The sequence below is a fragment of the Macaca thibetana genome, chromosome 20, assembly GCF_024542745.1.
Source record: "Macaca thibetana thibetana isolate TM-01 chromosome 20, ASM2454274v1, whole genome shotgun sequence".
Lineage (NCBI taxonomy): Eukaryota > Metazoa > Chordata > Mammalia > Primates > Cercopithecidae > Macaca > Macaca thibetana.
Window position 1 is genome coordinate 12898441 of NC_065597.1, and position 26287 is coordinate 12924727.

Here is a 26287-nt window from a genome sequence, read left to right on the forward strand (position 1 = left end):
TGGTAGCATGTGCCTGTAGTGCCAGCTGCTCAAGAGGCTGAGGCAGAAAGATCATTGAGCCCAGGGGTTTTGAGATAGCAGTGAGCTGTCATCACACCACTGCACTCCAGCCTGTACAAGAGACCCTGTCTCTAAAAAACAAAAAAGGGAAATTGTTCAGATGAGTGCTTTTTAAAAATTTTTTTAATTTATTGTTTCTAGCCTACTTTTTTTTTTAACAGTTATAATTACTGGAGGCTACAGTTTAGTTCAGGGAAACGGTAATGTGTTCTGATAACAAAATATGCCTCATTGCTCATTCAGTCACTCATTTAGTCAACATAAATTAAATGCAATGGTTCTCAGTCCTGGGTGTAGGTTAGAGTCACCTGTAGTGCATTACAACAAACAAAAAGACTTGCCAATTGATGGTTTGTTTTTGGAAAGCTTCATAGTTAATTCAATGGATAATTACAGTGTGCTTAACTCTGAAATTAAAGATGATAGTTTAAGGAGCTTACAGTTTAGCAGGCTAGGGGAAAAAACAGGCAAGTAAATGTCTAATTTTACTATAAAATTATATTAACTTCCATATATGTGTATATAAAATTGTATATAGTCCAGGCATGGTAGCTCACACCTGTAATGAGAGCACTTTGGGAAGCCAAGGCAGGAGGGTCACTTGAGCCCAGGAGTTTGAGATTAGCTTGGGGAACAAAGCAAGACCCTGTCCCTCTTTTTTTTTAATTGTATATAAAAATTATATAAGCTTCCAATTATATTATATAGTTATATAAAGATGCTATACTGCACAGTAGCTGTGTGACTAAAGTACAGTGGAAATATAGTAAGAGCATCTAATTCAGACTGCTCAGAGATGGTAGAACTTGTTCTGTCTTGTCTTAAAACACAATTAGAAGTAAAACAAGTAAAATGGGATTTACTTGAAAAATTTTCATATCTGCCCTTCTATAGTCATTCTGGGCAGAAGGATTCGTGTATAAATATGCTCCCTGAAAGGGTATGATCCTTTTGGGGGAAGTAAAAAGAGTTTGATGTGACTGGAACAAAAAGATATACATGATGAAGTGGTAAGATTTGAGGTTACAGAGGTAGGCAACACCTCTTTCATAAAGTGACTTGTGTGTTCAGCAAAATAATTTGAATTTTATCCTGACCACTTAGGAAGCTTGATGCTTGAACTTAGACTTTGAGAGCTGGATATGGGAGGAAAAGAAGAATAAACATAAAAATGATACACAGTAAAACACAGAACCCCAAAAATATTTTTATCTAAAAAAATTAAAATGTTTGTTCCATTATAAGTTTCTGGCTTGTGTTTATTTCCATGAATATAAACTTTTTGGCAGGTTTAAGCAGTTGCAGTAAAATGAGAGGTAAAAAGGAAATTGGTTAGTGCGAAGAGTTGGGATTGGAATGGGAGATAGAAGGAAACAGGAAGAGACAGAGGTAGAAAAGGAAAGGGGCCAAAAGGTGACACAGTTGGAAGGGAGAAAAGGAAACAGATACTTGATCTTCCTTCTGTAGACACTCAGTGGAAAGAATTTGTAATATCAGGATTCATGCAGTACCTTGTGGCTTTAAAAAAATTACTTCTAATTATTGCTTTAACAGTGGCCATTGGATCCTTTGTCTTTTTGTTTGTTTTTAAGGGGATAGATCATCCCTTTTTACATTCTTTTTTTTTTTTTTTTTTTTTTTTTTTTTGAGGCGGAGTCTTGCTCTGTCGCCCAGGCTGGAGTGCAGTGGCCGGATCTCAGCTCACTGCAAGCTCCGCCTCCCGGGTTCCCGCCATTCTCCTGCCTCAGCCTCCCGAGTAGCTGGGACCACAGGCGCCCGCCAGCTCGCCCGGCTAGTTTTTTGTATTTTTTAGTAGAGACGGGGTTTCACCGTGTTAGCCAGGATGGTCTCGATCTCCTGACCTTGTGATCCACCCGTCTCGGCCTCCCAAAGTGCTGGGATTACAGGCTTGAGCCACCGCGCCCGGCCCCTTTTTACATTCTTAACATCTTTCATGTTCTCCAGAAAATATAGGTGTATATGTTTTTTGTTTTGGTATGTATGTTTATATTATTTTGTTATGTTAAATCAAATTAAGAATATCAATTTTCAGCTGGGTGCAGTGGCACACAGCTGTAGTCCCAGCTACTTGGGAGGCTGAGGAAGGACTTTGAATCACTCGAGCCCAGGAGTTTAAATCCAGCCTGGGATTCAAACCCATGTCTTTTTTTTTTTTTTTTTTTTTGAGACGGAGTCTCGCTTTGTCACCCAGGCTGGAGTGCAGTGGCACCATCTCCGCTCACTGCAAGCTCCGCCTCCTGTGTTCACGCCATTCTCCTGCCTCAGCCTCCGAGTAGCTGGGACTACAGGCACGCACCACCACGCCCGGCTAATTTTTTGTATTTTTAGTAGAGACAGGGTTTCACCGTGTTAGCCAGTATGGTCTCGATCTCCTGACCTCATGATCCGCCCGCCTCGGCCTCCCAAAGTGCTGGGATTACAGGCGTGAGCCACCGCGCCCGGCAAACCCATGTCTTTAAAAAAAAAAAAAAGAAAAAAAAAAGGCCAGGTGCCGTTGTACATGCCTATAATCCCAGCACTTTGGGAGGGCAAGGTAGGAGGATTGCTTGAAGCCAGGAGTTTGAAACCAGCAAGGGCAACATAGCAAGAGCCCATCTCCACAAAAAACAAATGTTTTAAATTTGCTGGGCATGGTGGCATGCGCCTGTAGACCCAGCTACTTGAGAGGCTATGATGGGAGGATTATTTGAGCCCAAGAGTTCAAGGATACGGTGAGCTATGGTGGCACCACTGCACTCCAGCCTGGGCAACAGAGTGAGGTCTTGTTGATCCTGTCTCTACAAAAGAAAAAAGAAAAAATTTTCATATCTACCCTTCTATAGTAGTTTTTAATAGGACAAAATTAATCATGGCTTTCTTACATGTAATATATATTAGATTTTATCTTATGCTTACTAAATTAAATTTGACTCGGAATTTAAGAATTTTCTACTTCCCCTATTTCTACCTATCCCACAGCTCTGGGGAAAGCATGGTATTGTTAAGTAAACTATCCCTCTCTTAAAATTTTGGACAGGATTAGTAATATACATAAACAGATGTAGGCTTTGTACTCTAAAATTTTCTATTAAATATGTCCTTCTACTAAACATTATTACAAAGCTTTATTTATTCTCTTGATGGGTTGAAATATTTGCTTACTTAATTTTCAGTATTTAGATATTCGTTATTTTTTTCAACTTTATTTATTTATTATTTATTTATTTTGAGACAGAGTCTTGCTCTGTCGCCTAGGCTGGATGGAGTGCAGTGGCAGTACCGGCTTACTGCAACCTCTGCCTCCCGGTTCACACCATTCTCCTGCCTCAGCCTCCCTAGTAGCTGGGACTACAGGCACCACCACGCCCGGCTAATTTTTTGTATTTTTAATAGAGACGGGGTTCCACCGTGTTAGCCAGGATGGTCTCGATCTCCTGACCTCATGATCCATCTGCCTCGGCCTCTCAGGGTGCTGGGATTACAGGAGTGAGCCACCGTGTTCGGCCTCAACTTTATTTTTAAGACTGCTAGTTGAAAAGCATCTAAAAGTACACAGTTTTTATAATACCAAAAAGGTGGTTGCTTTTTTATGTGTTCTAATTTTTAAGCATTATCCCTTTCAAGAGTCAGCTTATAAATAACTTGACAGGGCTCAGTGGCTCACGCCTGTAATCCCAGCACTTTGGGAGGCCGAGGTGGGCAGATCACCTGAGATCTGGAGATTGAGACCAGCCTGACCAACATGGAGAAAACCCATCTCTACTAAAAATACAGTTCGCCGGGCGTGGTGGTGCATGCCTGTAATCCCAGCTACTCGGGAGGATGAGGCAGGAGAATTGCTTGAACCCGGGAGATGGAGGTTCTGGTGAGCCAAGACTGCACCATTGCACTCCAGCCTGGGCAACAAGAGCAAAACTCCATCTCAAATAAATAAATAAATAAATAAATAACTTAAAAATACAAGTTAGTGCTTAAATAATCTTGACTTCAGTTCAGTTTAGTATGGCATCTGTCGGGGACCCATCTCGTAAACTTTAAAGAAAGGACCTTTTAAAAGGCCAAAAGCTAAATTATCTTGAAAGTAACAGACTAGTTCTTTCTGTAATGTAAATACAAATATGTAGAAGACAAATATATTCTAAACCTTTGGGACCTCATTTGGCCATCTTATGCCTTTAACACATAAATGAAAAAAATGAGATACGGGAAAAAGTTTTACCAGTAATAAGTGAAGTGGAATTTCCACACAGTATTTGAAAATGGAGGGAAAGGTTATACGCTTTACATTTCATTGTGGTAATACAACATATTAATGTAATTTTGTACCTTTTATTTTCTTATCAGAACAATATATACCATATGTTTCTGGAATGTTTTTAAAAACCAAGTATCTATTTCCTGTTACTCCAAAAAGTTACGTTAAATAAACTGATTTAGTTAATTCTTCATTTATTAGGGTATATAATTGTCAGTGTATGACCAATGACCCTTTCCATTCTGTTCACACATTAACCTTGTAGGTTCTAGAAAATACTTGTTTTTTGTTTTTTTATTTTTTGTTTATTTCTTTTTTTAGACAGGGTTTCACTTTTGTTGCCCAGGCTGGGGTGCAGTGGTGCAATCTCGGGTCACTGGAACCTCTGCCTCTTGGGTTCAACCGATTCTCCTGCCTCGGCCTCCCGAGTAGCTGGTATTACAAGCATGCGCCAGCACACCCAGCTAATTTTTTGTATTTTTAGTAGACATGGGGTTTCACCATGTTGGCCAGGCTGGTCTCGACCTCCTGACCTCAGGTGATCCGCCCCCGCTTGGCCTCCCAAAGTATTGGGATTACAGGTGTGAGCCAACTCACCCGGCCAGTGTATTTGTTTATACATTCACAATTTCTTTTAAACTCCCCAGCATTGTTGAAAATGTCATTTAGCATATACAAAAAGGTTAAGTATCTCTTATCTGAAATGCTTAGGACCCGAAGTGTTTCAGGTTTTGAATTTCTTTGGACTTTGAATTTCTTTGCATATACATAATGAGGTTTCATGGGAATGGGACCCAAGTGTAAACACATAATTCATTTATGTTTCATATGCACCTATACACATAGCTTGAAAGTAATTTTATATAATATTTTAAATAATTTTGTGCATCAAAGTTTCAAAAAGCAAAGGTGACAGTGTTCCAGCCACCTTTGTAAACAATCTTTGTAAATAACCTGTTTGGCATCACCATCATTCCTGACTCTGAATTTATTTTTATTTGTTTGCTTTTATTTTTTTTGAGATGGAGTCTTGCTCTGTCGCCAAGAGTGCAGTGGCACGATCTTGGCTCACAGCAACCTCCACCTCCCGGGTTCAAGAGATTCTCCTGCCTCAGCCTCCCAAGTAGCTGGGATTACAGGTGCCTACCGTCACACCCAGCTAATTTTTTGTATTTTTAGTAGAAACGGGGTTTCACCTGACTCTGAATTTATATGCTACCAATAAGCAATCCTTTTCTTACACGTCTTCACACATAAGTACTTAACAGTGGTGCAATCATGACTCTGCAGTCTTGACCTCCGGGGTTTAAGTGATCCTCCCACTTCAGCCTCCTAAGTAGCTGGGAATTACATGTGCATGCTACCATGCCCAGCTAATTTTTTTGATTTTTTTTTTGTAGAGACAAGGTCTCACTATTGCCCAGGCTGGTCTCGGACTTCTGGGCTCAAGTGATCCTCCATCCTTAGCCTCCCAAAGTGCTGGGATTACAGGTATGAACCACTGCACCTGGCCCAGGTGTATAAATTTTTGAGCATTGTATTGACACTCAAAAAGTTTTGGATTTTAGAGCATTTAAGATTTTAGATTTTTGGCTGGGCATGGTGGCTTATGCCTGAATCCCAGCACTTCGGGAGGCCGAGGTGGGTGGATCACAAGGTTAAAAATTCGAGACCAGCCTACCAACATGGTGAAATCCCGTCTCTACTAAAAATACAAAAATTAGCCAGGCATGGTGGTGTGCGCCTGTAATCCTAGCTACTCAGGAGGCTGAGGCAGGAGAATTGCTTGAGCCCAGGAGGTGGAGGTTGCAGTGAGTCGGGAGCATGCCTCTGCTCTAGCCTGGGTGTCTCAAAAAAAAAAAAAAATTTAGATTTTTGGATTAGGGATGCTCAGTTTGTGTTTAACAAAGACGGGATACTTGTTTGTATCAATAGCTGAGGTCTAAATGATACTGCAATAACACACAATTTAAAAAAAGACAACAGAACAAAACTCAGTGTGGCTTACAATAACCGAGTTGGTAAAACCATGTGATGGCTCTCAAAGCTTTTACCTGGACTTGGCACATTACTTCAGTTCATATTTGATTATCCAAACCAGTCACGTGGCCAAGCCTGATGTCAGTGGAGCTAGAATTATAGCCTTTCCAGATAATTGTGTTACTGTAAAAATATTTACTACCCCTCTTTCAAAAAAGACAACTCATAGAACTGGATGACTGCAGGTTGATTTTAAGTAAGAAATAACTTGTGGTGGTTCTTGTTATAGAATGCATATGTATCTCCACAGCTCAGCCAGCAGGAGTGCCAGAAATCTTGAAGAAAAGCTTGCATAGCTGTTCAGTGAAAGGAGAAGAAGAAGTGTTTTTAATCGGCAAGAACTTTCTGAAAGGAACTAAAGTTATTTTCCAAGAAAATGTTTCTGGTAAGTACGCATATTTGTGGTACAGATATTTGCATGTTTTCACTTTGTTTTATGGATATAGTCATAACTACAGAGTAAAAAAAAGTTCAAAAATTTAATAAATCACTATTTTTATTTCAATCAGATGAAAACTCTTGGAAGTCAGAAGCTGAAATTGACATGGAATTATTTCATCAGGTATAATTTAAGCTTTTTTATAATTTGGTTGTTCACTCTCTGAGCAATTCAGTTTTGTTCTGAAATTTTCCTGAATCAGTAGATTAAATTTCTTCTTCTTGTGGGATTGATGTGAATCATTTAAAGTTTCTTTCTTGAGTTTCTTTAACTGAATTAGAATTATTTTCCTAATGCTAAAAATGACCACCTCTATTTTAAAAAGTTGAGCATTAGCAAATGTTTCCATTGTTAATAAACAAAATATTTATTTCCTGATATTTATTTTCTCTGAGGATTTGCATAATCTTAATCTACTATATAGTTAAATAAAAGGGAAACCAGTATTTTGAGAATCTGTTATGTTTCAGGTGCTTTATGATTGTTAAACCTTCTTGTGTTTAGAAGTACTCATCACACTGATATTAAAGAGTCTGTATTTGTAGGACCTCACCATGTATTGTTTTCCAAATAACAATGAAAACTTGAAAACAAGGACCAAGACCTGACTTAGGAATTAGTATTTAGAGCAGACAGGAACAAACCCATAGAAACTGAGACTGAGACTAAGAGAAGGCCAAATTTATAAGCAAGTTAGAAGGGCACATGCAGAAGAGGTAGTAGTATGTACAGGTATAGACCGAAGACAGACAGAGAAGAGAGAAACAGGAACAAGCTAATGAGTCAATTACCCAAAGCCTAAAATTTAGTGTAAGAAGCTGATGGGGAAAGAAAAGAACACATGAAGGAAGGTAGAAAAATAGAAGAGGCAAAACTTGGACAATCTATAGCCACTTAATCCAAAAAGTTTATAATTTCCTTGTCATTTTAAAATTTACTTTTTATTCCTTGTGTATTTTTAAAAACCTAATAAAATTTAAAACATATATCCAATATATTGCTAGACTCAAGGCTCCGGGCACAGCCAAGACTGCTCCCACTTCATATACCAGACACAAGTTCAAAGGTCCCCAGGCCACCCTCTTTTTTTGAACGACTGGCTCAAACAGTGGTTTTCCCACCGTCCCCTTGGATTTGATAACTTCCTACAACAATTCACAGAACTCTGGAAAGTGCTATACTTAGTGCCTATCGTTTTTTTTGTTTGTTTGTTTGTTTGTTTTATTTTGAGACAGAGTCTTGCTGTGTCGCCAGGCTGGCGTACAGTGGCACGATTTCGGCTCATTGCAACCTCCGACTCCCTGGTTCAAGCGATTCTCCTGTCTCAGCCTCCTGAGTAGCTGGGACTACAGGCACGTGCCACCATGTCCAGCTAATTTTTTTATTTTTAGAAGAGACAGGGTTTCACCATATTGGCCAGGATGGTCTCCATCTCCTGACCTTGTGATCCGCCTGCCTCGGCCTCTCCAAAGTGCTGGGATTACAGGCATGAACCACTGCGCCCAGCCTAGTGCCTATAGTTTTACAACAAAAGGGTAGAAATTAGAATCAGCTAAAGGGAAAAGATGCATAACACAAGGTCTAGGAGTGTCCCAGGCACCAACCTTCTGTCATCCTCAGAAAGGCATTACCATATTGGCATAGCAATGTGTGTTAATAACAATACTTAGAGAATTACCAGCCAGGGAAGCTCACCCGAGCCTTTGGTGTCCCGAGTTATTATTTCACATTTGATTATATACTGCCCATGCAGCTGACCTTTGGTCTTCACTACGAGGTTGGAATTGATATGGTGTGTTCCAAAGCCTGTTATAAATTACATTGTTAGACTGTCCAGTGACCAAATCTCTCAAGTAAATACCACTGTCACGCAAGACATTGCAGGAACCTAGAGATTACCTCCTAGCAGCCAAAGGTAAAGACCAGAACTCTCTCTGGGTAAAGTTAATTATTTCCTACACAATATCGTATAGTGTGGAGATTCCTATATACCTAGACAAATGCTATGTGGCAAATTTTCCTCTGGCCTTATGCTACTACATGTTGTAGAAAAGAGATAGTGGGACTTAACAAACATTCCTTTGTCACACAGACCATTGGGCAATATCTCCTAGGGTTTACTGTCAGACTAGTCTTAATTGAAGTTCTAATACCTGCTTTGTCATTAGCAATCTGTGTTAACTAAGTAAGACAAATCACTTTTGTGCCCCAGTTTTCTGATCTGTAAGATAAGTGCTTTCATTAGATTATTTGAGACTCCTCTGACTCTAACATTTTATTATTTCTTATATTATTTGATCAGACCATCTCCACTCCCATGAACCAACAATAGCTTCCTCTGGAGTACTCCTGGAGGTTAGAGGCAATGTATTATAATTCTTCTGTGTTCCTTGTAATACCAAACACTTAATAGATACACAAGAAAAACTCGTTAGTTCATTTTATTCACCTTGAAGAAAAAGATGGGTGACTGTGTGGTCTAAGTAAGGTTCATTTGTTCTTTCTGACGATACTTCAAACCCTAATTTCAGCCAGGTCTTTAAATATCTAGAGTTTTAATCCTAACTGAAACTTAATTTATTCATGCAGTACTTTTGTATGCTATGGACATGTTTTGTTTCTTGACAAATTGGTTAGATTAATGTAGACTCCCTTGCTCGTAATGCTCTATTATGATTGTCATTCTTATGATAAAGATTTATAGATAAGGAGGCTATTTCTGGAGATTGAGAGACTTGCCTTATAAATTATACAAAATATCAATGAAATAGCCCCAACAAATTATAGTATTAACTTGCTATTTTGTATAGAACTTTATATTCATAAGTTATCCTCCCTCCCTACCTCCGTTTTGCCTTCTCTCTCTCTCTTTCCCTTTGAGGCATGGGGTAGTTATATTTTTAAAACACTTTTTTTCAGGGCAATTATGCCAGCTACGGTAGATTAAAGACTAGTAATAATAATAAATAAGACATGTGGTGGAATGGAAAGGAATTATATCCTTATTTGGTGACTATATCTAGAGGTCCTGGGGTTTTTGCAAGCAAGTATGTAAACAAACTAAATCATAATATAATCTGTCATTAATTCTGTGGTTTTGTTCATTTTTATCTTTTTCAGAGAGAGGGTTTTTTTTTTTTTTTTTTTTTCTAAAGGGGTTTTCTTGGAAGCCTTTTCTTTGAGTAGAATCAGAGCTGAGATCCTAGAGAATTGATTCTAGAGATTATATTAAAGGAAGAAAACCCACAAAGTAAACATTTAGGGGGAAAAAAAATGTGTTGAGGCTGGGCGTGGTGACTCATACCTATAATCCCAGCACTTTGGGAGGTAGAGGCAGGAGGATTGCTTGAAGCTGGGAGTTTAAGACCAGCCTGGGCAACGTAGTGAGATCCCATCTCTACAAAAAATTTAAAACATAGCCAGGCATGGTGGCACATGCCTATAGTTCCAGCTAGTTGGGAGGCTGAGGTCGGAGAATCACTTGAGGTCGGAGAATCACTCGAACCCAGGAAGTTGAGGCTGCAGTGAGCCCTGATTCCACCACTGCACTTCCACCTGGGTGACAGTGAGACCCTGTCTCAAACAGAAAAAAGAAAAGACACTTCGGATGTGATCAGTAAAGAAATATTAGACCTACACAAAAAAGGTTGAAAGGGAATCTCTACAATATTTAAAAATACCCAGCAGATGGTATAGTAGAAAAGACCTTTGAAAGATAATTTCACAAATTGCAATTATGAAAGATTGTAATAGCCATTCAGTTGCAAACCCAAAATCAATTCGTCAGGTATTACACTTTTTCTGTTATAATATTTATAAATATTGCCAGGCACATGGTTCATGCCTGTAATCCCGGCAGTTTGGGAGGCCGAGCCAGGTGGATCACCTGAGGTCAGGAGTTCGCGACCAGCCTAGACAATGTGGTGAAACCCCGTCTCTACTAAAAATACAAAAATTTTCTGGGTGTAGTGGCATATGCCTGTAATCCCAGCTACTTAGGAGGCTGAGGCAAGAGAATCACTTGAACCCAGGAGGCAGAGGCTGCAGTGAGCTGAGATCACGCCATTGCACTCCAGCCTGGGCTACAGGAGTGAAACTCCATCTCAAAAAATATATATATATATAATATTATAAATATTGAGACTAATGAAATCTGGGAAAACAATTCTTTGTTCAATATTTGTGGTCCATAGTATACCTCGTGCTCATGTATACCAAATGTGATGGGTACATGGTCGTTCATTATATCTATTCCCTTTTTAGATGAGTTATATATAACATTGATTACCTATTAAAATATGTACATAAAGGGATATTCAATCTATATATACAAATATACATAAAAGGATAGCTCAAGGGAAGATGGTATAAATGTGGAAAGAAAATTCTTGAAAGAAGTACAAAAAAAAGATCCTCAGAAGAATCTGTGGGAACAACTAAACAAAGATGTGAAAGCTTGGAGGTTATGTTTTTCAAATTGGTTCTAAGAGTAATTTTGTAATGGGTCTTTGGTTAAGTCTAATTGTAGATAGTCTAATTATATATATTCCCAACTGTAAAATTAATGTGACAAAAGAAAAAGTATCTCATAGAAGAATCAAAGATATCTAGCACCATTGCTGGTACACTCTGAAAAAGATTATCTGCTAGGGAAAAAGCTATTTTGAATCTGAGCAGATTTTTCTAAGAAATTAAAATTCAATTATTTTCCTCTTTTTATCCCGAAGAGCATTATACCTGCTCCCAAGGCCTCCCAACCTTTTGTATGTTTTGTATGTATTGTATTCCTAGCTCAGTGATATTTAATTGATTCTAATTTATGAGAGGGTATTAAAAATAACTTTTGATCACTAGTCACAGTTTACTGAATTTTTAATTCAGATCAGTTGTAGAATTTCTAGATTCAGATTGAGGAAGTTTGAAGAATTAGCAGCAAAATAGGTTCATTTGGTTTTTTAAAGCTTTCAAAATTAGTTTTACTTAAATGTGCTCTCCAAAGCAGGTAGAGTAAAAGTATTTTGATAAAATATGCATCTGATTTGTAGACACTAATCCTGTTACTAATTGCCAAGAAACAAGTTTTTATTCAAAAGAATAATTTGAATTATGGAGTTTGCCAAATAATTTTAAGAGTGGAAGCTCTCACAGGCTCTTCATTCACCCATCTCCTTAACTCTAGGTAGACTGTTTCTGTGACATAGTTGTAGTGTTTAAACAACAGAGTAAAAATGAGGGTAGACAAGATTCAGTAACTCTGTTTCTTAGAAGTTGGATCAATACCAGTGCATTTTTTTATGACCTTGTATGTGTTCAGATTTAGCTCCTGCTTCATAACTGTGGATGTATGCATATTTGTACATGTTTTTCCACCTCGTTGAAAAAAATATGGTTTTTTTGAGATGGCTAACTTAGGAGGCATTCTGTTAATGCCGTAAATTAGAAGCTAGTTCTTTTTTTTTTTTTTAGAGACAGAGTTATGCTCTTGTTGCCCAGGCTGGAGTGCAATGACGCGCTCTTGTCTCACCGCAACCTCTACCTCCTGGGTTCAAGTGATTGTTCTGCCTTAGTCTCCCGAGTAGCTGGGATTACAGGCCTGTGCCACCACGCCAGGCTAATTTTGTATTTTTAGTAGAGATGGGGTTTCCCCATGTTGATCAGGCTGGTCTCAAACTCCTGACCTCAGGTGATCCGCCCACGTCAGCCTCCCAGCTAGTTCTGTTTATTATTTATTTATTCTGAGACAGAGTTTCACTCTTGTTGCCTAAGCTGGAGTGCAATGGTGCGATCTCGGCTCACTGCAACCTCCACCCTCCGGGTTCAAGCGATTCTTCTGCCTCAGCCTCCCGAGTAGCTGGGATTACAGGTGTGTGCTACCACAGCTGGCTTATTTTTTGTATTTTTAGTAGAGATGGAGTTTCGCCATGTTGGCCAGGCTGGTCTCGAACTCCTGACCTCAGGTGATCTGCCCACCTCGGCCTCCCAAATTATTGGGATTACAGGCGTGAGCCACTGCACCCGGCCTAGTTCTTTATTTGTAATGTGACTGTATTTCAGAGAGTGTTTTAAGATGGCTCAGAAACAAATTAAATTCTCAGAAATGGAAACCTTGACCTTGATCTAATTTGTCCCATGTTTTCTATTCAACTGAGTCAACAAACTATATAGTCTAACTAAATTTTAAATGTCATCAAACTCACATCACCCTCAGCTGTCAGCTTCGGCCTCCTACAAATCAGATCATTAGTAAAAAAGCATAATCACTGCCCTATGATATCCCCTACCATTATAATAATGTACTAGGGAAGAAGGAAAAAAGTCAAATATGGCTCATATTACCCTCTAAGAAGATATAGTCCCCTTGAGTTAAGTACTGGTGAAACATTAAGAACTCTACCTTTCTCTTATAAGAATGCTTCCGCCACTATTGCAACTAAAAACATCTTTGGTTTACTGAGATGTGGATAAACTGAATCCAGTTTGACTTAAAATGAGAATTATGTTGTTAGGAGTAGCAAACTGCATTGTGAAATACATCTCACATTGAGGTTGTACAGAACATATGGTAACTGACTTTGCCCTTGGTGGGCATATTTTTTTCTAATAATGTATTCATTCTTTTATTCAATATGTACCTTATGTAAGATACTATTCTTTACAAGTGAGACAGAGTGAAGAACAAAACAACCTAGATCCTCATGGAGCTTACATTCTTGTGTTTGGAGAGAGATCAAAAAAACAAGCAAATAGGGTAATTTCAGGGGTGATGATAAGTGCTGTTATGGAGATAAACAATATTATATTATAAGGTTGGGGAAGGGTTTTGCTTTAAATAGGATGATCAGGGAAGGCTTCTCTGAGGTGACATTTGTATCTGACCTGATAATGGGTTAGGAACTCACCATTTGAGGAGGTGAAGAAAGAATATTGCAGTTGAAGAGAATAGCAAGTATAGAGAATCTGAGGTAAAACTGAGTTTAGCATGTTAAAAGAAGGGACTGAGGTCAGTGTGGCTACAGTATAGTGAACTAGAAGAGGAGGAATGAGATGAAGTTGACAGGGCAGGGATCTTGACCTTGTAAGCCATTGTAAAACACTTGGATTTTACCTTTAAAGCAGTGTTAAGATTAATATCCTGATGCCTGTGAACCTGAGCTTTAAAATAGATTATTTTATTTTAATCACTTTTTAAACTTTACAGCTAACAGGAAATATACTTAATTAAAAAATTTTAAATGTAAGTGTTGCTTCTTTTCCAACTCTTGTACTTTTCTTTACATTAGAATCATCTTATTGTGAAGGTTCCCCCCTATCATGACCAACATATAACTTTGCCTGTGTCAGTGGGAATATATGTAGTGACGAACGCTGGAAGATCTCATGATGTTCAACCATTCACTTACACTCCAGACCCAGGTATGTCAAAATGAAAAATTCAGAACTAAAACGAATAGTTAATTTCCAGTTTTTTGAAAGAATATTAAGAAGACTAGCCATCTCAAAAAGAAAGTTGCTCACTAAGATGAATTAATGTTAGTTTATTTTGGAAATGGCATTATTTTCTAAGAAGACAGCCACCAAATACTGCTTTTACTCTTATGTTAAGGAATCATTTCTACCTTACATTATAATAATAAAAGCCAGCAATGCTCTGAAGTCAGATTCTCTGAAACTATCTTACAGGTTACTCCTCCGTAAGAATTTCCATGCATTGACTACTACTTATGTGCAGAAACATGAAAGTGACAACTTCGGGAAATTGCTAACAGTTTAGTTTGGCTGGTTTATAGGGTACATTTTGAGACAGGAGATAAACTAGTGACAAGTGATAAAATAAAAAATCTCATCAAAGACTGATGGTGAATAAATATTTTTTTTCTTTCTATATTGCCCCATAATACCTGATAAATATTTTAAATATAACTTTAAGTGGTTGTGTTAAAATGGTATTTTAGGCTGGGTGCGGTGACTCACGCCTATAATCTCAGCACTTTGGGAGGCTGAGGCCGGTGGATCACTTGAGGTCAGGGGTTTGAGACGAGGCTGCCAACGTGGTAAAACCCTGTCTCTACTAAAAATACACACACAAAAATTAGCTGGGTATGGTGACGGGCGCCTGTAATCCTAGCTACTGGGGAGGCTGAGGAAGGAGAATTGCTTGAACCCGGGAGGTACAGGTTGCAGTGAGCTGAGATTGTGCCATTGCACTCCAGCCTGGGCGATAGAGCAAGACTGTCTCAAAAACAGAAAACAAAAAAAAACAAAAACCTGATATTTTAGAAATTAGAGGAGCTAATTTTTTTTTTTTTTTTTGTGGGGAGGAGACGGAGTCTCGCTCTGTCGTCCAGGCTGGAGTGCAGTGGCGCGATCTTGGCTCACTGCAACCTCCGCCTCCTGGGTTCAAGCTATTCTCCTGCCTCAGCCTCCCGAGTAGCTGGGACTACAGGCGTGTACTACCATGCCCAGCTAATTTTTGTTTTTTCAGTAGAGACGGGTTTCTCCTTGTTTCACCGTGTTAGCCAGGCTGCTTTCAAATTCCTAACCTTGTGATCTGCCTGCCTTGGCCTCCCAAAGTGTTCGGATTACAGGCGTGAGCCACCACATCCGACCCTAAAATGTTAAAAGTTTAGAAGATATCTGTTTATGAAGTGTCTCACAAGTTTGCCTGCATTCATTTAGATGCCTGAAAAAAGAAAAAAGGCTCCTTTTGGCAGAAATGGGGAGAACATTTTAGAAATGGAAACTCTTTGCATGCTCCATTGACCTAGGCTTGGCTTCTGCCATGTTTACCATTGGTTCAGTTCAATCCAGTCTCAGGCATACTTCAGAATTAGCAGTTCTTCTCTATCTGTAGTTTATTAGTATGTTATTTCCATATAGTTCAAGATCCAGTGAGGTAGAAGGTAAAGAAAGGTGACAGAGAAAGAAAGCCCTGGCATCAAAAAGTGAAGAAAACAGTAGCCAGGACAGAATTACAACTAGTTTAAGTTAATTGCTTTCTATCACTTAATTTTTCTATTTCCTATTTTCTTTCCTTTTTGAGATGGAGTCTTGTGTTGCCCAGGATGGAGTGCAGTGGCGTGATCCCAGGTCACTGCAACCTCCACATCCCAGGTTCAAGCGATTCTTCTACCTCAGCCTCTCATGAGTAGTGGCACTACAGGCATGCACCACCATGCATGGCTAATTTTTGTTAGTAGAGACAGGATTTTGCCATGTTGGCCAGGCTGGTCTCAAACTCTTGACCTCAGGTGATCTGCCCGCCTCAGCCTCTCAAAGTGTTGGGATTGCAGGCGTGAGCCAGCACTCCCAGCCTCCTATTTTATTTTTAATCATATCTGAATTTTGCAGCATTATTTTCTACTAATTTGCTGCAAAAGGTATGCCACAGTACAGCAGTGTTAAAATACCTCTTGAAGGCCTGGAGTGGTGGCTCACGCCTATAATTCTAGCACTTTGGGAGGCCAAGGCAGGCGAATCATTTAAGGCCAGGAATTCAAAACCAGCCTGGCCAAAATGGTGAAACCCCCTTTCTACTAAAAATACAAAAATTAGCCAGGCATGATGTTGGGCACCTATTGACCCAGCTACGTGGGAGGCTGAGACAGGAGAATCTCTTGAACCCAGGAGGTGGAGGTTGCAGTGAGCCAAGATCATGCCACTGTAGTCTAGCGTGGGCAACAGAGTGAGATTTTGTCAAAAAACAGAACAAACAAATTTTAAAAACCTTGATATTTGTCTCAGAATTAAAGATCATGTGTAAAAACTTTGGACCAAAAAGGCAAAGTTTAGAAATAATATCCTGGCTTCAACAAAAATAGGAGAAAGAAGATTGGCTTATTCTCAAAGACCAAATATTTTATTGTTTCCTTTCTAGGAAGGCTTCAAACATCTGAGGAAATTTGATGTAAAATTAATAGTTGGCCGGGCACAGTGGCTCACGCCTGTAATCCCAGCACTTTGGGAGGCCAAGGCAGGCGGACCACGAGGTCGGGAAATTGAGACCATCCTGGCTAACACGGTGAAACCCCGTCTCTACTAACAATACAAAAAAATTAGCCGGGCCTGGTGGTGGGCACCTGTAGTCCCAACTACTCGGGAGGCTGAGGCAGGAGAATGGTGTGAACCTGGGAGGCAGAGTTTGCAGTGAGTTGAGATCGCGCCACTGTACTCCAGCCTGGGCGACAGAGTGAGACTCTGTCTCAAAAAGAAAAAGGGGGGAAAGAAAATTAATGATAGTTAAAGCATTTTAGTAACTGTTAGTTACTAAATATTGACATTTAATGTTTTACAGGAGCTTGCACAAACATGAGAAGAGAGATGGTATAATTAATACATAGGATTTTTTTCCTGATGAGCTTCTGCATCAGTTGTGTTGGAAGGGAAAGGTGTTTATGTCAGGGAATAGCCTTAAAGGTTTTGCTATCCTGAAAACACTGAGATTTTCTTGTCTTCACTTGTTTCTTTGTTTTTATTGATTAATTATAGAGACTTCAGGACTTTGAAGTACTTAGCATCAACATTAAGAATCCTCATTTCTTAGTGACAAATGCTAATTATTAAAAATTGCCCTTTGATAAATTGCTGAATAAACAGCTTTTAACTATTCTACTTCAAAGGCTATACTAATTGCCTAATTTTGGCCATTCTTAGGCAATCATTACCATATGTTTGCTCTTTCAAGTTTTTCCCCACATATTTTGTATGTTACAGATAGCAATCACTCTTAGAAAACCTTGTTTGAAGAAATATAAGGTATGCAAACTTTCTAATACAATCTAATGCCTTAGCTTCTGCCTCTGTGATACAGCTAATTAGCCTTCCCTCAGTTTTCCTTTTTTTTTTTTCTTTTGAGATGGAATTTTGCTCTGTCACCCAGGCTAGAGTGCAATGGCGCGATCTCAACTCACTGCAACCTCCACCTCCCAGATTCAGGCGATTCTCCTGCCACAGCCTCCCAAGTGGCTGGGACTACAGGTGCCCACCATCACACCTGGCTAATTTTTGTATTTTTAGTAGACACAGGGTTTCACCATGTTGGCCAGGCTGGTCTCTAACTCCTGACCTCAAGTGATCTGCCCGCCTCAGCCTCTCAAAATGTTGGGATTACAGGCATGAGCCACAATTTTACTTTTTTGTATTTTATGAAATAGGATAATCTTTTCAAGTGTCCATGAGAGAGAATATGATTTCAGGAAAACTTGGGCACAGAAAATTTGGCCTATCTCAGTATGGCAAACTAATAGCTGTTGTGGTTCATTTAGGGACTGTTGTTAAATATTTGATTACTCATTAGTGTATAATTATAGCAGCCACAACAAGGTCCATCCTAATATTTACGGGTTGGAGTAGAAGTGGTGACTGTTAATACTATTTATTGAAATACTTAAAAGTTATAAATAAAACTAACAAATCATTAAGTGAAATATACCTCCTATACTATTTTGACCAAAATACCCTCATAACAACCTGAAAGGCTAAATTTGAATTTAGAATTTTCAAACTGCTTTGAATTCTAAGCTGGGCTGTGGTAGCGTGAGGAGAGAGCATCCCTACCTGCCACCCTTCTTTTGACATTTTTTGGCTCCATCCTATACTTGGAAGCCTTTTGATACCTTAATCAGTGCTTCCATCTAATATGCCTAAGAGTGCGCACAAAATCTAGGATAGTTGTACAGAAAATCTAGAGATCAGCCGGGCACAGTGGCTCATGCCTATAATCCCAGCACTTTGGGAGGCCGAGGCGGGTGGATCATGAGGTCAGGAGATCGAGACCATCCTGGCTAACACAGTGAAACCTGTCTCTACTAAAAAATACAAAAAATTAGCCGGACGTGGTGGTGGGCACCTGTAGTCTCAGCTACTCGGGAGGCTAAGGCAGGAGAATGGCATGAACGCAGGAGAATGGCATGAACCCAGGAGGCGGAGCTTGCGGTGAGCCGAGATTGCGCCACTGTACTCCAGCCTGGGTGACAGAGTGAGACTCCATCTCAAAAAAAAAAAAAAAAAAAGAAAATCTAGGGATCCTGGGTGCCTGTTACATGGTCTAAAGGTAGGGTCAAGGCAAAGGCTCAAGTGAACGTATCCTAGTTCCACACATTCTTCCAGGTACAGACCTTCTAACACCCAATGGGGCCATACTGCCCCAAATCAAAATGTGTGTGCTCTCAGGCTCTTAGATACTTTCCAGAGTCGTAAAACCTTTGTTTTATTGATAGTCTCTGAAGCTTTGCTTAGCCATTAAAACATCTTAAATTTTTTTTTACTTCAGCCTATTCAGACACAGAAATCACACTAGACATTATTTGCTGTAACTCCACAGTGGTGATTTCTATAATAAATGGGGATGTAATATTTAACATCTTTTTTTTCTAAAAAGAAATTACTGGTTGGGTGAGGTGGCTCACATCTGTAGTCCTGACACTTCAGGAGGCCGAGGCAAGAGGATCACTTGAGCCCAGGAGTTCGAGACCAGCCTGGGCGATATAGTGACACCCCCCCATCCCTACAAAGAAAAAATAATACTAAACTAGGCATGGTGGCATGTGCCTGTAGTCCCAGCTACTCGGGAGGCTGAGGTGAGAGGATCGCTTGAGCCTGAGAGGTTGAGGCTGCGGTAAGCCGTGATCAGGCCAGTGTACTCCAGCCTGGACAACAGAGCAAGACCCTATCTCAAAAAAAGAATAAGAAGAATTTTAAAATTACTAATAACATGATTTTAAAATAGAAATTTAAATTTTTTTCAAGGATTAGTTTATATTTTTAAATCTATTGTTACTAGAATTAATGTCATGCCTAAATATTTTATGTGTATTTTTTTTCCATTCAATTGCCTATAAATCATTTGTTGGACCTACTGTGAAACATACTAAGATAAATTATTTAACTTCATTCACAGGAGATGTGTACAAATTCCTCTCTTTATTTTCGTTATATCATTTGACATATTAGAAAATATAAAATAAATATATTGAAAAATAGAAATTGGCCGAGCGTGGTGGCTCACACATGGAATCCCAGCACTTTCAGAGACCAAGGCAGGTAGATCACCTGAGGTCGGGAGTTACAGACCAGCCTGACCAACATGGAGAAACCCTGTCTCTACTAAAAATACAAAATTAACTGGGTGTGGTGGGGCATGCCTGTAATCACAGCTGCTCAGGAGGCTAAGGCAGGAGAATTGCTTGAACCTGGGAGGTGGAGGTTGCAGTGAGCCGAGATCACGCCATTGCACTCCAGCCTGGGCAACAAGAACGAAAGTCCGTCTCAAAAAAAAAAAGAAGAAAAGAAAAAGAAAAAAGAAAAGTAGAAATTAAGGCCAAGCATGGTGGTTCATGCCTGTAATCCCAGCAATTTGGGAGTCTGAGGTGGGCAGATTGCTTGAGCTCAGCAGTTTGAGACCAACCTGGGCAACATGGCAAAACACCATCTCTACCAAAAATATAAAAATTAGCCTGTCGTGGCGGCATGCGCCTGTAGTTCCAGCTACTCGGGAGACTGAGGTGGGTGGATGGCTTGAGCCTGGGAGGTGGAAGTTGCAGTGAGCCAATATCATGCCACTGCACTCTAGCCTGGGTGACAGAGCCCCAGACCCTGTTTCAAAGGAAAAAAAAATAAAATGTATTCAAATAAAATATGTAATCATTTGAAGCAAGAACCAATTTATTTGTAATTTATTAAACTTTAGTTTTTAGAACTGATTTATATTCTTAGGCCCATTAAATTTATAGTTTAAATTTATTATAGTAGGCTGGGCGCTCAAGCCTGTAATCCCAGTACTTTGGGAGGCCAAGGTGGGCAGATCACTTGAAATCAGAAGTTTGAGACCAGCTTGGCCAACACAGTGAAACCCCATCTCTACTAAAAATACAAAAATTAGCCTGGCAGCCAGTGCGGTGGCTCATGCCTATAATCCCAGCAGTTTGGGAAGCTAAGATGGGCAGATCACATGAGGTCAGGAGTTTGAGACCAGCCTGGCCAACATGGTGAAACCCTGTCTGTACTGAAAATACAAAAATTAGCCAGGTGTGGTGGTGTGCGCCTGTAGTCCCAGCTACTCGGGAGGCTGAGGCAGGAGAATCCCTTGAACCCAGGAGGTGGAGGTTGCAGTGAGCCTTGACTGCACCATTGCACTCCAGCCTGGGTAACAAGAGTGAAACTCCATCTCAAAAAAATAAATAAATAATTAGCCTAGCATGGTGGCATGCACTTGAAATCCCAGCTACTCAAGAGGCTAAGGCAGGAGAATGGCTTGAACCTGGGAGGTGGATGTTGCAGTGAGCCATGATCATACCACTGCACTCCTGGGTGACCTAGCGAGACTCTGTCTCAAAAATAAATAAATAAATAGATAATTAGGCTGGGCACGGTGGCTCACGCCTGTAATCCCAGCACTTTGGGAGGCCAAGGCTGGTGGATCACAAGGTCAGGAGTTCAAGACCAGCCTGGCCAAGATAGTGAAACCCTGTCTCTACTAAAAATACAAAAAAATTTAGCCGGGAGTGGTGGTAGGCACCTGTAATCCCAGCTACTCAGGAGGCTGAGGCAAAGAATTGCTTGAACCCAGGAGGCAGAGGTTGCAGTGATCCGAGATCGAGCCACTGTATTGCAGCCTGAGCAACAGAGCAAGACTCTGTCTCAAAAAAAAAGATGGGGTTTCACCATGTTGGTCAGGCTGGTCTTGAACTCCTGACCGCAAGTGATCACCCACCTTGGCTTCCCAAAGTGCTGGGATTACAGATGTGAGCCACTGCACCCCGCCTGGTTTTGTTTTGCTAAGTGATCGCATGCTCTGCCCACTTGGAGATTGGAGAATTTAGAGGATAGAAATTTACCTCAACTAGAATTTCTGCTAAACAAATAATTAAATGATACTGTGTGACAAGATATTCTAATTAAAGAATTTAAGATACAAGGTTTTTAGGATGAGTAAATGTAGATAAATACATTAATCTTTTTTTTTTAATAGCAACAGCTGGTGCTTTGAATGTAAATGTGAAGAAGGAAATATCTAGTCCAGCAAGACCTTGCTCCTTTGAAGAGGCCATGAAAGGTACCAAGTAGATTATTCTCAAAAATCGTAATTAGGTGCTCCTGTATGTTTTCTCTAGCACACCTTACTGTTTTATTTTCTCTTAAGTACTTACAATATTTTGCAGGGTATCTTTCATATTGTAAAATAAATACGTGTTTAATTTTACTAAATGTAGAGACTTGTTTTCCAATTTGATATTTTTCTTGCTGAATATGTTTATATATATTTTAAAGTACATTGGAATGGAGGAGTTTTGTTTTTTTGTTTTTTGTTTTTTTAATTCCCCAATATTAAAAGTATATGAGGCCGGGCACAGTGGTTCATGCCTGTAATCCCAGTTTTTTGGGAGGCCGAGGCAGGTAGATCATTTGAGGTCAGGAGTTCAAGACCTGCCTGGCCAACATGGTGAAACCCTGTCTCTACTAAAAATACAAAAATTAGCCAGGGGTGGTGGCAGGTGCCTGTAGTCCCAGCTGCTCGGGAGGCTGAGTCAGGAGAATCTCTTTAATCTGGGAGGCAGAGGTTGCAGTGAGCCAAGATCATGCCACTGTACTCCAGCCTGGGTCACAGAGCGAGACCCTTCTCAAAAAAAAAAAAAAAGGAAAGTAAGGCCAGGCACGGTGGGCCATACCTATAGTCCCGGCACTTTGGGAGACGAAGGTAGGAAGATTACTTGAGTCCAGAAATTTGAGATGATAGATATCCATTGGCTAATAATTAAATGCATCATCTGTAGTTATTGCTGAACAGATATGGGCAGCACAGTGAGAAGATTTCTTGTCTCTACCAAAAAAAAAATTAAAACAGGCCAGGCACAGTGGCTCACGCCTATAATGCCAGCACTTTGGGAGGCCAAGGTGGGCTGATCACCTGAGGTCAGGCATTCAAGACCAGCCTGACCAACATGGAGAAACCCATTCTCTACTAAAAATACAAAATTAGCCAAGCATGGTGGTACATGCCTGTTATCCCAGCTACTCGAGAAGCTGAGACAGGAGAATTGCTTGAATCCAGGAAGCAGAGATTGCAGTGAGCCGAGATCGTGCCACTGCACTTCAATCTGGGCAACAAGAGCGAAACTCCTATCTCAAAAAAAAAAAAAAAAAAATAGGCCAGGCGCGGTGGCTCATGCGTTTAACCTCAATACTTTTGGGAGGCTGAGCTTTGCAGATCACCTGAGGTCAGGAGTTCAAGACCAGTCTGGTCAACATGGCGAAACCCCATCTCTACTAAAAATACAAAAAGTATTAGCCTGGCATGGTGATATGTGCCTGTAATCCCAGCTACTCTGGAGGCTGAGGCAAGAGAATCGCTTGAACCCTGGAAGTGGAGGTTGCAGTGAGCCGAGATTGTACCACTGCTCTCTCCAGCCTGGGCAACAGAGCAGGACTCGGTCTCAAAAAAAAAGAAAAAAAAAAATTATAAACATTAACCAGGCATGGTGGCATGCACCTATCATCCTAGTTATTCATGATACCGAGGTAGGAGGATTGCTTAACCTGAAGAGGTTGAAGCTGGATTGAGCTGTGATCATACCACTGCACTCAGCATGGGCAAAGGAACAAGACTCTCAAAAACAAAACAAAGCAGAAATTTGTTTTGTTTATGTACCTTTTTGATAAAAAATTTAAATCAGGCTGGGCATTGTGGCTTACACCTATAATCCCAGCACTTTGAGGGGCTAAGGTGGGTGGATCACCTGAGGTCAGGAATCTGAGACCAGCCTGGCCAACATGGTGAAACCTCATCTCTAGTAAAAATACAAAATTTAGCTGGGCGTGGTGGTGCATGCCGGTAATCCCAGCTGCTCGGGAGATTGGGCAGAAGAATTTCTCGAACCCGGGAGGCAGGGATTGCAGTGAGCCGCGATCATGCCACTGCACTCCAGCCTGGGCGACAGAGTAAAACTCTACGTCAAAAAATATATATAAATCACATATGAGAAATAGTTTGGTAAATAGAGATTACTTGAGAAAAAATGCAAGTGTTGGATTGTAATGCATTGACGCCAGCTTGATGTTCTTAGAGCAAATTAATTCTTAATGAGGAGGAGAAAAAAATTAATCTGATATTTTCATTTATAATGTACTACTAAATTGAAGTTGACTAGAAGATTATTATTAAATTAACAAGATGGAACATATCTGACAAACTTAGTGTCTGGCCTGGAGACATTTTGGACTGTTTTTGGTGGGACTAGACTTAGATAAAATTGGAACAAGGCCAGATGCAGTGGCTCACGCCTGTAATCCCAGCACTTTGGGAGGCCAAGCTGGTGGATCACCTGAGGTCAGGAGTTTGAGACCTGCCTGGCCAACATGGCAAAACCCTGTCTCTACTAAAAATAAAAAATTAGTCGGGCATGGTGGCGTGTGCCTGTAATCCCAGCTGGTTGGGAAGCTGAGACAGAAGAATCGCTTGAATCCAGGAGGCGAAGGTTGTAGTGAGCCCAGATTGAGCCACTGCACTCCAGCTTGGGCAACAGAGTGAGACTCTGGAAAAAAAAAAAAAAAAAAAGGATTGGAACATAAATAAAATTAACCTCTGTGACCTTTGTGCATATGACAGTAGAAAGACTTATATCTGTGCATGAGCATTAGACTAAAATGTCCTTTTACTGTTTGTTTTACCAGTAGACATACTTGTCAGTGGTCAGCTGAGGATAGATAAAAGAGTCTTGCTCAACTTACTCTACCTAGTCTCACTTTCCAGAAAGGGGGAGAAGATAATAAGCATTACTATCTAAATACATTTTAAGAAAAATTGTAGATCTGTTAAGCAGTAACTGTATAGGTGATATATTTATTTATATGTAATTTCTAATTGAATTATAATATAATCTTGACTGTAAACATGGAAATTTTTAGACCAAAAATAATGTTAATAAAAATATAAGCCAGGAACAGTGGCTAGTTCCTATAATTCCAACTACTCAAGGGATTGAGGTGGGAGGATCACTTGAATCCCGTAGTTTGAGGCTGCAGGTACTACACTCCAGCCTGGGTAACAGAATGAGACCCTGCCTCTAATTGAATAAATGAGTGAGTGAATGAATGAATGAATGAATATTTTTAAAAAGAAAAATACAGACTGTATATTTTTATTTTTATTTATTATTATTATTATTTGAGATGGAATCTTGCTTTGTTGCCCAGGCTGGAGTGCAGTGGCATGGTCTCAGCTTACTGCAACCTCCAACCTCTGACTCCTGGGTTCAAGTGATTCTCCTGGCTCAGTCTCTCCAGTAGCTGAGATTTACAGGTGCCCTGTACCACGCTTGGCTATTTTTTATTTTATTTTATTTTATTTTTTGTATTTTTAGTAGAGACAGGGTTTCACCATGTTGGTCAGGCTGGTCTCGAACTCCTGATCTCGTGGTCCACCTGCCTCCGCCTCCCATATTACTGGGATTACAGGCATGAGTCACTGCACCTGGCCCATATTTTTATTTTTGTAGGATTAACCAAATAATCCACAACAAACTAAATTGACAGTGATAAAGCTAAAGTAAGATTAATTCTTTTCTTCATTCACTCAGCAAACATTTGTTGATTACCTACTGTGCAACAGGCGATAACATCTGCCTTCATGGAGCTCATGATCTAATGAAATTCAAAAGCAAGAATAGTAGTTGACTATTACAGGATCAACTTAAGATAACACCAATGGTTTTAAAAATGTTCTATGGGATATTCGTAGATTACTTTTAAATGCCTGCCCTGTACATGATCTGAAGTTTTGTCTCAGTCAAAATTAGGTTGTAGGCCGAGTGTGGTGGCTCATGCCTATAATCCCAGCACTTTGGGAGGCCTAGCAGGGAGGATCGCTTGAGCTCAGGAGTTCAAGACCAGCCTAGGCAACATAATGAGACTCTTGTCTCTACAAAGAAATTTAAAAAATTAGTCAGGCATGGTGGTGTGTGCCTGTAGTCCCAGCTACTTGTGGGGCTGAGGTGGGAGGATTGCCTGAGCCCAGGAGGTGGAGGTTGCAGTGAGGCCTGATTGTACCACTGCACACCCACCAACAGAGAGAGACCCTGTCTCAAATAAAATAAATAAAATAAAATAAAATAAAAATCTGGTGGTTAGGGGAATTGTATTGGTATTATAATTTAGGTGAAAATAGGTCCAAAGAACTCATGAATAAATGATTCATTTCTCAAACAGGTAGAATAATAAAACATGGAATGTCAAAAGTTAAATGAGCACTTTCCCCTCTATCAAAATAATCAGTTTTCATAGGAATTAGGTTTTTAGCCAAATGGCTGTGAGGCAAGTTGAAGACAAGAAAATTGCAAATAGATTTTTAGATAAAAATATTTACTTTCAGTTTTTTTTTTTGAGACAGAGTCTTGCTCTGTTGCCTAGCCTGCAGTACGGTAGAGCAATCTCAGCTCACTGCAACCTCCTTCTCCCGGATTCAAGCGATTCTTGTGCCTCAGCCTCCCAAGTAGCTAGGATTT

At 40.0% G+C, this 26287-nt stretch overlaps 1 protein-coding gene across 7 annotated transcripts in view; it reads left to right on the forward strand.

Annotated features, from left to right (window-relative positions):
- Window positions 1-26287, forward strand: part of NFAT5 (nuclear factor of activated T cells 5) — a 142101-nt gene that overhangs the window by 100167 nt on the left and 15647 nt on the right. For 6 of the 7 annotated variants that reach the window (XM_050773307.1, XM_050773309.1, XM_050773310.1 and 3 more), the window contains 4 exons: window positions 6606-6740; window positions 6865-6917; window positions 14075-14207; window positions 21760-21843. In XM_050773307.1, coding sequence (XP_050629264.1) covers window positions 6606-6740; window positions 6865-6917; window positions 14075-14207; window positions 21760-21843 — 405 coding nt within the window. The remainder of the gene's footprint in view (window positions 1-6605; window positions 6741-6864; window positions 6918-14074; window positions 14208-21759; window positions 21844-26287) is intronic. The other variant, XM_050773308.1, reaches the window with a different exon arrangement.